General features: G+C 40.6%; 2 protein-coding genes across 3 annotated transcripts; one reads left to right on the top strand and one right to left on the bottom strand.

The window, feature by feature from the left end:
* The first annotated feature begins 28 nt into the window (after positions 1-28).
* On the top strand, positions 29-4,078 carry si:ch211-246m6.4 (basic helix-loop-helix transcription factor scleraxis). Its single transcript, XM_037761499.1, has 2 exons — positions 29-1,062; positions 1,966-4,078. Exons 1-2 carry the CDS (start codon positions 553-555, stop codon positions 1,999-2,001), a joined length of 546 nt encoding a protein of 181 aa, XP_037617427.1. The 5' UTR covers positions 29-552; the 3' UTR covers positions 2,002-4,078.
* A 593-nt stretch (positions 4,079-4,671) lies between these two features.
* bzw1a (basic leucine zipper and W2 domains 1a) lies at positions 4,672-13,528 on the bottom strand. Of its 2 annotated transcripts, XM_037761479.1 has the most exons (12): positions 13,391-13,528; positions 11,509-11,582; positions 11,226-11,402; positions 10,688-10,782; positions 10,442-10,507; positions 9,645-9,780; positions 9,336-9,445; positions 8,988-9,158; positions 8,235-8,381; positions 7,208-7,346; positions 6,135-6,257; positions 4,672-5,365 (listed from the first exon to the last, which is right to left on the bottom strand). In XM_037761479.1, the coding sequence occupies exons 2-12, from the start codon at positions 11,570-11,572 to the stop codon at positions 5,334-5,336; spliced, it is 1,260 nt and encodes a 419-aa protein (XP_037617407.1). In that variant the 5' UTR covers positions 11,573-11,582; positions 13,391-13,528; the 3' UTR covers positions 4,672-5,333. The 2 variants fall into 2 exon arrangements, with proteins under 2 accessions (XP_037617407.1, XP_037617408.1); XM_037761480.1 differs by lacking the exons at positions 11,509-11,582; positions 13,391-13,528 and having other exon boundaries at positions 10,777-10,782; positions 11,226-11,303.
* Positions 13,529-14,005: the final 477 nt, after the last annotated feature.

Consider the following 14,005-nt stretch of genomic DNA (forward strand, 5'->3'; position numbering starts at 1 on the left):
TAGTCTGTTTGTTATTGAACCCTGAATATCGCCACAAATATCCATATTGTTGCTCTGAGTCTATCCTCGGCTGTGAAGGCCTCATATCGGTGGAGCCTAATTTAAACCTGTATCCTCCAGACCACAACAGGTGCCTCCTCCTCCCCTCCTCCTCCCTTTAGGCTCCACCTGTCTTCCCTTCTCCGCGGCGGCCTGGCGACCCAGAAAGCAGCCGTCATTCATTAGCAATGGTATGCCGATGGGCCGGACGCACGGCGCAAACCCCCTCGGTCACCGGATCGGAGGCAGCTGCTCGGCCCCCCGGTGCTATTTTCACCCTGAAGGATAAAGTGATGTGCAGGAGCCGCACGCACGGCCCCAGCAGCCCTAGCAGCTCCAGTCAGCTCCTGCAGCTCCAGTCAGCTCCAGCAGCTCCAGCAGCTCCAGTCAGCTCCAGTCAACTCCAGCAGCTCCAGTCAGCTCCAGCAACTCCAGCAGCTCCAGTAGCTCCAGTCCTCCCCCAGCAGCTCCAGTCAGCTCCAGCAGCTCCAGTCAGACCAGAGCAGAGCCAGGATGAAGTCCACTGCAGGCACCGACGGCTTCACCTCTGACCTGGACGACCTGGACAGCGGCAGCGACAGCTCGGACGGCGGCTGCAGCCCCCGCAGAGAGCCGGGGGAGGTGGCTGAGGAGGAGGCCGGAGGAGGCTCCCGGAGAGGCAGACGGAGGAGAAGGCGGAGACGCAGCAGCGGTGGAGACGCGTGCGTCGCCGGTGTGAGCAAACAGAGGCAGGCGGCCAATGCAAGGGAGAGGGACAGGACTCACAGCGTGAACACGGCCTTCACGGCACTCCGCACGCTTATCCCCACCGAGCCCGCCGACAGGAAGCTCTCCAAGATAGAGACGCTGCGCCTGGCCTCCAGCTACATCTCCCACCTGGCCAACGTGCTGCTGCTGGGGGAGGACTGCCGGGACGGACAGCCATGCCTCGGTTACCAGAGCATCCTGCACGGCACCACGGTGCACAGCGCGCCCTCACTGAGGCCCATCTGCACCTTCTGCCTCAGCAACCAGAGGAAACTGGTGAGCGGCCACTTACACCTGTTGCACCATGGTAACGTGCAAAAAAAGAGCCCATTACTGTCTCCTGCAATGCAGAATTGCTCGGGGGCTGATTTTTACGCAGCATCTATTTCAAGGTCACTCCATCGAGTGTGATACGTTTAGAGCAGATGATGCACCTGTGCAGGCTGCATCTTCTCTATGTTTGAAATAGAATTTCAGGTGCTGAGTTTGCGCGGGTCAAAGGTGATCTGAGTTGACCAAAGTTGACACCTGTTGCACCAGTGATTGACGACACAAAAAGAAAACAAGCTGTGGTGCCTTCAAAGGTTTTAGTGCTTCACTCAGTTACACTGGATCCTCCTCTGTAGAATGGATCTTAAAATGAGAAAACTGTTTTAGGTAAATATCTGGCACACTCCAAAACTAATGGATTAATGTGATGTGTTAAAGGAGAATTGATTATGAATAATGATGAATTACAGGTAACCAGTTAACTCCTTATATTTATACAGATAACACCAGTTTGAGAGTGCTGTAGATGAAAAATTAGGTTCCAAAATGGATTAAAAGACACCACAAAGCACCATGGTAATGGAAAAGTGCTGTAAATATTCTAAATGTAAATTGATATTATTAATATTAAACGACACTGATGACTTTCACCCAGTGAACGATCATTTCTATCCTAAATACACACGTGTAGTAGTGGATTAGAAGTGTTTACAGTAGTTTGGCTGGACACCTTGCAGTTATAAATAGAGGCTAGAAACTGTCACAAGATCATTTATATTATGTCAATATTACCTTTATGCAAAACTGTATTTTCACATTACAGCAGCGTAAACTTTAGTATTTTTACTGGTGCTCTGCAAACATTTATTTGTCTCATAAAGTCTTCAAATCTTAATTTTGCCTCCACAGCTCAGAGATGGAGGGAAGCACTCAGCTGCTGTGTGAAGCCACGCGGCTCCGGACAGACGGGGAGTCCACCTTGATGTTGTTTACATGTAGACATACACCTGTAGGACTTTGTACATAATATAAATATATTTATTTTTTGGATTAGACTAGAGAAACAAATTAACACTGAAAAGCACTTTCTGTTCACGTTGGTGAGCTTCTGAACCTCGGTGTTTTGGTTGAGCTGTAACCTGAGCCGATGTGTAAAGTTGCACCTGACGGGGGGGCTATTTTAGTCCCACGAATAGTATAAACTACCCCACCACCGCCACCCCATGCCCAACTCCTTAAAAAAAGCCTCGTCGCCTTCAGTCACATGTAGGAAACTGAAGAGCAGCTACTGCAGCGGTTGCTGTCAGTTGAGCGGCGTTAACGCTGCTGTCAGAAATATCACAATTATTCAGAGGCACTTTAAAGGATCGTTAACTTTTCTACCATCTCTACCGTACCCTGCAACAAGGGATAGCACTATTTGTTTTTACCTAAAGCACTACCATAAATATGTGCTTCTGATAAATATGTTGCTCGATTATCGCAAAAAAAACTTAATCACGATTATTTTTGGTCAATATTGAGATCACGATTATTGAACACGATTACTCATTGACTTGCATTTAACGTGCATTTATTGAACTTAAAAAAGTGGATTTCCTTGAACTTTAAATATATAATTTAACAAAAAAACAAAACAATTATCTTGCTTCATAAGCGTCGGAAGGAAAAAAAATGAAAATAAAGTTTGATTAATGGCCCAGCCCTCATATCCGTTACATCTAATCTTTTATTTTTTGGTGCATTAAAGGGTTACCTTTAAAGCTGGGTGAATTTTAGATGCACGATTGCATACAAAGCTAATGGAAAGACACGATTTAGGTGTACAAATTGACACAAAGCCAAAAAAGTGTGCACATCCCGAGGCTTTATGAATCTACTAACGTACAGAGACGAGAGGAAAAAGAATGGCACATGTCCACAGGATCTGTCATTTCCACGCTTCCCATTCATTGTCTATGTAAGGAGCTGTGCAATGCATTCTGGTATCGCCGCGGTGCGATTTGAGAGACAGGGCGTCACATTGGATGCTCCTCATTTGCATAAATTTGAGGTCTAGCCTACTTTATGCAAATCAGGGGAATCCAGCGTGACTCGCTGCCTCTGGAAACGTTTAAACTAAAGACTCGGTTATACTCCCAAACGGAGGCGTACACGGACATCTGCGGACACCTCGCGTCCAAAAAAACGCCCCGTGTCGACATCGTTCACCTATTTTAATGCCCGTTGTTTTACCATAAGTGGAGTAAATTTGGGGGTTTCACGGTGCTTTGCCTGCTTTGACAATAGGAGGGAAAACGCGTCACGTTAGTTTGGATAAACTCAGGGGGAGATTTCAGGTAGCTTTATGTAAGAGTGGTGCCCTGGTTGGTTTCTATTTGTTGGTAAGTTTGGGGTCATTTGATTGGTTCATAATGAATTATTCGAGTCCTAATTGTTGCCGCCTTAATGCACAAGTGGAAATCAGACATTTCAAAACTGGGTACTGATGGAAGTTTTAGGCACCTCAAAAGCTCAAAGCTTTTCACAAAATTAAGATTTGTTCCTGATGTGAAGATCCAATTGGAAAATGATCAAACTGAATGGGAGACTACTTTAACCCTTTCTCTCTCAGCCTTAAGTGGTTGATAAACATATATTTGCAGTGTGATGAAATGTTTACTTTTGCATTGTTGCACAATCTCTGTATCACTTTAAAAACGCAAAACTGTGACGTTTTGCGTGCACATGGCATGCAAAGTGCATCCTTTTGCACTAATCTGGAGAATATATAAATGTAATCCTTTTACAATCAACTGGATCCCTTGATATTTATTATACAGCACATATGGATGAAAACGTTGCACACTACCTCAGTTTTAAATATGAAGGCCTACCTCTAAATCTAATGTGTAACATGACTGTATAAAAATGTACTTGAATACCTGACAACTGTGTCCTTTGCACATCGCAAATACTGGAGAAGCTGCTTGAAGATAAATGTATTTTTGTACAATACAAATAAAAATGAGAATAATATCAAACTTGTCTTCTTTGTTCATTGTCCACAAATGCTCAAAATGTATTTCTACTTTATGTCAAAACAATTGTAGTTTGTGTGGGGGGACCCAAGTTCAGTAACAATGAATGAATTTTGATGTTAGACTGGTTATTTGTATAAGATGTCAACCACAAAACACTCATGTCAAGTCAACATTATGATAGTAATTAACAGTATGTACATTTGATAGATACATAAGTTTGACTAATATTTTGTTTGTCACAATTTTCTTTCTCTGGCAGAAATTTGTTTCATAAATTCCCAACAGATAATGTATATTTTTTTACCTCATTACATTTCTTTCTGACACATGGAAACTTTTTCCCACATTTATGTGGCACAAAAACATCAAAAGTGGGTTAAACATTTTTCAGTTTGTGTTTGAGGCTACACATTTTACAAAAAGTGCCTTCAGATTTGTTGGAAAAATTATTATATGTTTAATGTTTTAATGCACTTTCTTCCAACATAAGGTCCGTGTTTATTATCACAATTCAGAGTAAATTAATAAAGCTCCTTTTTCTATCTAAATACAAAAATGTTGATAAAAATAACAATGCCAAAGAACACAGTCGAACCATTTCAATAATCTTTTATTTTCATAAAAAAGTCAATCGGTTCATATCAGATTAAAGAAAGTAGAAACCAATAATAATCAGTTAGCTGGCGAGGCATCTTACAGGGGGCGTGTCCTCTGACGGACTGATCTAGACACGCGGTACACGTTTACCCAAAAGTCAAGAAAGGAGGCGAAGTTTAAGAGCCAACAGGAGCCAAAACATGAGCTGGGTGAAACAAAAAGTCAAAAAGGGGAGAAGAAAAAAAGAAATGTTGGCAAAATTGCTTTTTCGTCGGCCTCAGTCGCATGGCAAAAACGCAAACTCGAATATCAAACAAATCCTGGTTGTGATTCATACGAGCAGCGGCCATCGAGATCACATGGAATGTTTTGTATCCAAATTACAGAAGGAAATACAATAATAATAATACCAAAATAAAAAAGATGAGGGGTAGTATTCATCGTTTTCCGCTTCCACCGTGAGCCGCGACACCTAATGTTACGCATCTTTTTTTTATTTTGTTTAAATGCGTTTGAGTGGTGGAAGGCTGTTTGGGGATAAAAAAAGTAACAGGAGGTAGAAGAGAAAGAAGGAAAAAGACATTCTACTGCTCCTGCTGCTACTTTTTAAAAAAAAGAAAAGAAAAGGGGGAATAAGCTCATCTGGCAGTGGAGGTTTTAGTCTGTCTCCTCTTCGTCCGACTCTGACTCTGCAGAAAGAAAATTATTGACTTGGTCAAAGTGATCAAAACTTCACTGTGTGTTTCAACGATTAAGATGTTAACATTAAAAAATTACATATTACACAAGCCTCTTATTCTGGGTTAGGGCTGAACAATTAATCGAACTTAAGAGACGTCCCAATCATGTTTTTTGCAGTCAATGCGATCGCCGATGAGCCGCGTGTCGGCCGATACAGATTTTTGTTGTTTTGCTATAGCAGCCGGTATACAAGGCTCCAGACCACCGTCGCCAAAAATAATTCCAACCATCCCAAAGTCAGCGTAAAGGTCTTTGCACACCGAGTCAGTCACGCACAGAAACCATGCACATCTGCGTCTAACGGCCTAGTTTTTGCGGTGTGTCCCGCGCCGGCGGCTCCAGTCTGCCCGTTTTACGGCCAATTCAGCACGTTGTATCGGCGGCGGAGCCAATTCAACATCTTGCTTTCATTTTAGAAACAATTAAAGCAAGAAAATAAATTCACAGATTGATATTGAAAATAATTCATAATAAAACAGCCCTACATGTTATTTTGAGTCATTATCTTAAAAAACACCAGCCATTTTGACTTTTAAAACCGAGCCGAACTCTAATAAAGGTTCAATTTCATTGTCACATTTATGCTGGTTCACAGGGGAGGGAGTAGTCATTATTGGGAACACACTTTCCTGCTATGATAAGTCAACATATCTGCTGTGAGACCGGTTTATTGCCTCATGGTGAAAGGGTGTGTGTTGTGTGTTGTTGTTTTTTTACCTTCCTCTGCATTCTTCAGCCACTCGACGAATTTTTTCATCTGCTCGAGGAAAACGCTCTTCCCCTTGGCAACGTGGGCATCAGTGTACCACTTCAGTATGGCCTCTTCGCTCAATACATCCGCTGTTAGGAGGACAAGGACAGTGTAAAAGCTGTGCTCACAAACTTTACATCCAACATACACTCAAAGTGCCTGCCTTTGCAAAGGATCACTTAAAGAACAAACAGTTGACTGATGCTTGACGGGAAGTGCTGCTTGTGGCTCTGATTAGCTTCTCAACCACTCAATAGATTTTTCAGGGAAATGTGTAATCAGAAGCTGCATGTAGAGGCCAACGACAAGCCAACCTTGCAAGTGTTTTGCTAAAAGTAACACCAAGCATTAGGGAGGTACAACATTTTAAGGTCAGGGAAATGTTAAAAAATGACCCCATACTTGTCAGCATTAAAAGTGAACGGACTTTCATAAACCTAAAACAAAATCAGACAAAGTGTCAGTGGAATGTTAAGGCTACAGCCACAATAATACATTAGCGTCCACAATACTCCAGCATATTCAAGCACCTGGAACGGAGACGTTTCAAAACACTGCCGACGCCGTTTTAGTTTTTAAACTCGGGGGGTTGCATTTTAATCTGGACGGACAGAAACGGAGACCTTTGAAAACGATGGCGCAGACACCCACATTTGATTCTTGATTAGGTCTTATCAGTCCTTCCCTGATTTGTCACGCTCTATCACGTGAACCTTTTCCAGAAGAAAACAAACCTCAGCCTCGACCACCAGTGGTTCATTTCAACATGGATAACGAGTGACAAGTGTTGCCGACCTTGTTGTCTCTGCTTGCAGCTGTTGTGCAGTCAAATTCTGCATTTTATAATGCTACTACTGCCTACATGCGCAGGAGGAAAGCTATAATTTGAGCGCTTGGCATCAATTCCTGTGTCCAGCAATGCTTCCGGTTTACAGGCACACGCATGCCCAGTGTATGCGAATGGTCATGTAATATTTGTTTTCAGGCGTGGTAGTATGGACGTAAATTAATTCTGAAATGGCACCAAGGCGACACCAACCTTTGTAGAGGAGCACCACGATCTTCTGAAAGGCCTTCATGAAGTGGATGTTGTCGTAGCAGTACTCCTGGATCTTCAGCAGCAGGCTGAGCTCGGACAGACCCTGGGAGGTGAAGGCTTTCAGCAGAAGGCTGTATTGCTGCAGAAATGAGAAGCCATGTCAGAGAAAACAGCTCTCCTTTCTGGGGCAGAGATGGAAATGCACTCAGCTAGCTCTCTTAGGAGTTATAATGTATGTAGTGAAAGCTTGTTGGTGCATCAAAGTGTATTGATTAACAGCAGACAGCTGAATGGGTTCCTCTTCACACTACTGAAGTTTTTGTTGTTCTTGTTCCTGTCTCTGGCCACTTTCACACCATGATCATCACATCAACAGTACAAATTACACTTGTGACGCAAGACAACTTCACACAAGCCCTCAGCACTGAGCTCTACTACTTCAGGGTGAAACAGGCCAGAATAAAATAAGTTTGATACAAAGATTCATCCTAAATTCACTCGCTTTATCCCTCGACTACAGAAAGAGCAAGTTTAGCATTCAGCAAGGCAGAAACGCAGTACAACTACTGGTACAAACATCATCCCGTACACAAAATTATCAAGATAATTGTGCTTTAAGTTAATAAAACTTTAAGTTGGTCTTTTTTACATAAAACTCTAAACCCTAATCCATCAAAAACATGCAGACTATTCCAGTGTTTTTCCTGCTTTCAACAATTCCAAAGTAAAACAAAACATTTGAGGAAGCTTTAATGTAAAGTAAAATAAAAGTGAGAACAGAGCTACTCTACTGCTGAAGACAAACTGTATTTCACAGCACTGAACAACACTTTCAGACTTGCCAGAACCTGCAGTCACTTTGGCAAAGTTCACAATCTATTGCCCAATCCTTGCAAACCAACACATGAGCAAATTCTCTGTTTTGGTTCGTTAACTGTGTCTGATGGATTACTCTGTTTTAGTAGTGCTTTATTCAACTGTTTAAAATGCATTTAAACTTCTTCCAGGACTTAACGGTGGTGCATACCTTCAAGTGTTTGATGGCTTGTTCGGTCACCAGCTCTTCTTTCTTGTTCCACTCCACAGAGCTCATCACGCAGGTCCAGATCATGCTGATCATGGCCTGCTCAGAGAGGTTGGCCTTTTTCATCTCCTCTTTGGTGTAGGCGATAATCTGAACCAACAGAGAGAATAAAAGTGCTGGATTAGCATTTATTATAGGCCACTAAACAACACATTCACACTTTGAAAAGGGGGAAAACGGAGTGGATAAGTACTGCATATGGGTATGTTGTGTAATTTCTGAATGATGCAGTTCAGGCCACTAATAACACTGACAAACTGCTTATTTGTACTAAACTTTATGACTCATTGTGTCAGCTACTGCTTGACCACCTAATGTGTCAGTCACAAACACAAAAATTATGCAACATGGCAAAGGGAGGGGAAGTATCAATATTGAGGACATTTGTCAAACACAAAAAGCTGTTACAAAAGAGGAACAATAAGGACCTTCACCTGCACCGACAGACATTTAACATGACAATAACAGCTGAGACAATGCCTCTGTCAGTTCGAACTAAATTTAGAAACATCCCAAGCTGCCTCACCAAATTGGTATTTACTGCAGAAATATTGTTTATTGTGAAATATTTGCTATTTTGTCCAGCAGCCACTGAGGCCAAAATTCTAGCTAGACCAGGATGTATTTATATTTCACTTCATATCGTCTGTGGCAGTGCAGCTGTAGCCTTGCTTTCTGATCCCAGAGAAACCTCACCTCCTTCTGAGGTTCACCGCCGGACATCAGCACCTGGAGATCCTTCTGCAGCTCTTTGCGGGCGCCGATGGATTGCTGGTTGCGGGCAAAGTCAGACAACTCCTTCAGCCCGGCGTCAGTAAAGTACTTAGAAAAATGTTCGCAGCTCCGTTTGTTGGCAGGAAAGAGTTCCTGTGGGGCAGAGATATTTTCAGGTTAGAGCTGATGCATGTACGAAACCGGATGAAACGGCAAAAAATGCAGAATAACTATGTGCAAACAAATGTGACAACTTGTGCAGGACTTGAAAGTAAATCTAAAACACACAGATGATTTGCAAGCTATCACACATTAAAATAGTTAATTTACCATCAGCCTGTTGTCCATGCCGACTTTGCGGAGCATGGCAGCAACAGAGTTGATGTCCCTCTCATTGATCCATGCCTTGAACAGCTTGACAGCGAAGGCTGCAGATACTCCTAAATAAAAACGAGTCAAGAGAAGTTGGGTTTCTGTTGTGCTCTCACGGAATACAAAGTCTCCCATGCTGACTGCGTAGCCAGTATGAAAAGGTCTTGGAACATGTCCACAAACCCAGAATTAACATTTTGGGGAGGACCTAAAGAGAAGGAAGCCTTCCTACTCATTTCCAATCCTTTCTACAGAATTTCTCCTCACCCTCTTTGACGAGGTTCTCGTTGTAGAGGCTGTTAAGGATGGAGGCTGATATGTTGCCATTGGCCAGGAGGATGCCGGTCAGCATGGCCAGTTTGTTGCGCTCAGACTCAGTGAACCCCTTTAGAAACAGCAGCAACTACAGAGAACAGAAAGACAAAACAAATACAGGTTTGTTGTGTGTACAGTTACAGACGTTAGTTAATCCCACACATCTTTGATTTGAATGCAGGCAAATTCCTACTGTACAACAACGCAGGTGTGGCTTTACCTTCAACTTTATTGTTTTGCAGCTAGCAACCGATCTGCTTTATAATGTGTGTCATTGTTGTTTTCTTACATTTTTTAATTTGCGTTTTAATCTTCTAGTAAGAAGATTAAAACGCAAACTGCCTATACATTTTTACAGTTTTTCAGCTACAAAATTAAGTTTCACTCTAACTATAATCAATAACTGTGACATCACTTTTTAACACTTGCTGAATTATTGTAAAACTGTCAAAGTATTAGTATTAATTTGTGCTTCACCTCAGAGACATGTCTAACTGCAGAAAATGCATTTGAATGCTGACAGCTGAACTTAATTGCAGAGCATTGCTGAAAATATAGAAATCTTGGTAGAATGCACTCAAACATTATGTCCACCCCTAATTTCCTGTTAACATATAGTGAGAGTTGTGTGCTACTGCTGACAATTTATAGTTTTTCAGCTACAAAACCTGTCAAACCAGTACGACAAGTTGTGAGCTTAGTTCTGTTCAAAAACCGGTCTTGTATCCTGTTAAAAAAATGAAACACACCTTCTTGATCTCCTCTTCGAAACCCTTTTCCAGGTACTTGTAACGCCTGATCAGCTTGTTAAAAACCTAGTCGGGGAAAAAGACGCATTAAGTTAACTCATTGCTTAAACATGTATGAAGTCTAAGGTGGCATTTCCCATATCTGAATTAAAAAGAGGAATGTCAAATCCGTTGTGGATCAATGATGACTGATATTTAATAAGTGCATATAAACGTGTACAAACAGTAGCTGGGCGTGCTTTCTACCTGAGCATATGCTTGCATCGTCTCCAGGTCTTCTTGTGCCGTGAAGAGGCAGAACTCAGTGCGGGTCATGTCGTCAGATAGAGTCCCACCTGGGGCTGCAGGAGAGAAAATAAAAGCGACCATTTAAGTTAAAACAGTAGTTGCTCGCTTTCATATACTTCGGGTCCACATCACATTTGTATGAATGATTTTATTTAGCTTCAATCAACCTCTTAAGACCTACTATACATGTCAGATCAAAACATTTCTGCATCTGATACCAAAGCATTAGCAAAAAAGTGTTACTACTTATTTGTTTACAGTCCACAGGTTAACTTCTTAGCCATATTGTGCTGCACAAGTAAAATTATGCAAAATAATTCAAAATGCATGCATTTTTCTCACCAACAATTGTCTACTGCACTTTAAATAAACATATCAAACTTAACATGTCTTTGCTCTACGTGAACAAGTTTAGATCTTGAATTTGATTCCCTTTTTTAATTATTATGTCAAGACTTAAGCCGATGTAAATAATGCCTTTCTTAACACAACTCACCCAGCATTCCGCCAGCCACCAGGATGTCAAAGAGTGTCTCTGCATACCGACGGTAGTCAAGCTTGGCGCCAGAGGCATCAAGGAATTTTGCGACCGCTTCCAAATCAGTGCCAGTTTGATTCAAGCCTTGTACGATACTTTCTTGAAACTGAGTAGGGTCAAATCTCTCCTTTTCATCTGTGGAAAAAGGGCACACATGTTGGATTCAGAAAAGAAACAACAAGGGAACAAGATTTGTACATAGTTAGACATGCAAAGCAGAAAACCACGTAAATCAGCAAACCTCTTTTCCTCGTTTTGAACCGCTGGCCTGTTAGCGTCGGCTTTTGCTGCTTCTGATTACTCATAAAAGACACCCTGAAAAAGGATAGAACACAAGACAGTTAATGTTTGCTCAAGCTGTGCAGACTACACCTTAACACACAAGTGAACAACACAAAGTGCTGCCTTTAATTATGTTTTGTATTGCCAGCGTCTGGGTGTAACTTGGGTGAGCTCCATGTAACTGTCATGAGTTCACCACTATAATTTATTCTTACATAACAAGTTTGATAACAACGCTTAAAAGGCTGCAGCTAAATATGTACCTTTAACATTCTAAAGGATAAAGCTGGTCATATTGATAAAAAGTCTCATGAAAAGACCAAAACAAACAATGAATTGATCCTAGTAACTAGTATTGTCTGTGAAGAGCTCCATTGTTGTCCAATTACAAACACACCCAAGAGCCACACTGTTCCACTTGGTGACACGTCTTTTTATAAATCTGTTCGCTGTAATATATTTTGACCTGTAAACGCTCACCAGAGCACCAAATGTTACGACACATGTTGTAAAAAGTACAATAAATGAGCCATTTATTTGTGTAAAAACTACTTTTTTTTTTACAAATTTAAACAATATAGTTGTAACCAGGGTCTGAAATTAAATTCATGTTTGTTACACATTTAATTTCATGATTGTCAACTAAAATCTTCTTGAAGGACTAAAACTAGATACAACAATAGTGTTGGTTTCATTTGATATAGTATACAGATAATAACAGGAGGGCTTTTTGATAAAGTTATCCATACAAATGAAGACAAAAGGCAGTCTGAGGTGGTACAATGAAGCTGGTGGGTGTCTGTAGTTTGTTATTAATCAGGAGGATTAAATAGTTTACACCTTTATCAAACTGCCTTTGGTCTGTGTTGTCTTCATTTTAGACAATCAAAAAGCCCTCCTGTTATTATCTCTATATGTATCCTTTACACAGTGTGATTTTCAACAAAGCAGGGATAGAAATTCATGTGTGTTACACATTTAATTTCACGAAGGACTAAAACTAGACACAACAATAGTGTTTGTTTCATTTGATATAATATACAGATAATAACAGGAGGGCTTTTCGACAAAGTTATCCATAAAAATGAAGACAAAAGGCAGTCTGAGGTGGTACAGAGAAGCTTTGTAGTTTGTTATTAATCAGGAGGATTAAATAGTTTAGTTGGTGTTGATATAGTAGTGTTGGTTTTATTTAAAAAATAAATATTATCCATACAAATGAAGACAAAAGGCAGTCTGAGGTGGTACAAAGAAGCTTTGTAGTTTGTTATTAATCAGGAGGATTAATTAGTTTACACCTTTATCAGAAGTGTGACCCTGAAGCAGACATGTTCTGGTAACTTTTTGAGCTTTAAAAGGATAAATAAATGAAGGATTCTCCAAACTACAGCTGGCTAATTGTAGCTTTGCATCAGCTAACTCCAGGCCTTCACCATGTGTTAGCTAGCTAGTTAGCTGGCCTGCTAGCTAGCTAACACGTGTTTGTTTATTTATTATAATAAATCACTCTAAAACACACTAAAAACAAACATGATGTAATGATATGACATTAAACACACCTTCCTGTTGACATGTCATCATAAACTTTGAGTTATAATAGAGACAAAGTTAAGATATGCAAGATATAATGATGCTAAGTTAGCTTGATGCTAATGCTAAGTTAGCTTAAATGTGGCTAACGGCTAAGCTAACTTGATGCTAATGCTAAGCTAACTGCCCATGATGGCAACATTCCCGGATGAAAAACATCATTTTAAACTGTTTATTTATACGTTTTAGCGGTTTTATGATTAGGTTAAGGTGTTAGACAACCTTGGGAAGGTGTTAATACAAGTACTCACCGAAAGTAATGCAGATAAAAACCGGTATTTGAGCAGGAAGGATGAAACTAAAATGTGTCGACTCTCTCAGCGGCCTCAAACAAAAAGAAGCTCGACGTCAGGACTTCCGCTGGCTCCGCCTCTCTGCGCATGCGCGGTTTTAAAGGGGCTTTCCATTCCACAACAACAATACAATAATAATAATAATAATAATATATAAATATTTTTTTTTTATTTATTTTTTTGTTTATTTGTTTTGCACAATTTAAGACTATACAACACAACAATAAAAAAATAAATTAATAATATAAAGTGCAGGAAGAGGCAAAAAAACCCACTGGGCTTATCTGAAGCCTCCACCTAGAGACAAGAAATAATATGACTACATAATAGTGATAACAAAACAATTAGGAATAATTGGAATTGGAATTCTAAGTATATAGTATGTAAGTCTAATGCAGTGAGGGCTAAAGTGCAAATGTACTACAGAGTATTAGGGCCACATTGAGGGAAAAAAACATCTGAGATTTCCAGAATAAAGTCATAATATTACGAGAATTAAGTCATAACTAAACGAGAAAAAAAGTCGTAATATTACGAGAATAAAGTCATAACCTTACGAGAAAAAAAGAAAAA

The sequence above is a fragment of the Sebastes umbrosus genome, chromosome 24 (assembly GCF_015220745.1).
Source record: "Sebastes umbrosus isolate fSebUmb1 chromosome 24, fSebUmb1.pri, whole genome shotgun sequence".
Lineage (NCBI taxonomy): Eukaryota > Metazoa > Chordata > Actinopteri > Perciformes > Sebastidae > Sebastes > Sebastes umbrosus.

Excerpts from the sequence above, each read along its gene's own strand:
- si:ch211-246m6.4 (XM_037761499.1), top strand. The coding sequence starts at position 553 with ATGAAGTCCACTGCAGGCACCGACGGCTTCACCTCTGACCTGGACGAC. Across the intron at positions 1,063-1,965 it reads TCAGCAACCAGAGGAAACTG|CTCAGAGATGGAGGGAAGCA; the intron begins GTGAGCGGCCAC and ends TTGCCTCCACAG.
- bzw1a (XM_037761479.1), bottom strand. The coding sequence starts at position 11,572 with ATGAGTAATCAGAAGCAGCAAAAGCCGACGCTAACAGGCCAGCGGTTC. Across the intron at positions 10,783-11,225 it reads GGTGGCTGGCGGAATGCTGG|CCCCAGGTGGGACTCTATCT; the intron begins GTGAGTTGTGTT and ends TCTCTCCTGCAG. Across the intron at positions 8,382-8,987 it reads GCGGTGAACCTCAGAAGGAG|ATTATCGCCTACACCAAAGA; the intron begins GTGAGGTTTCTC and ends CTGTTGGTTCAG.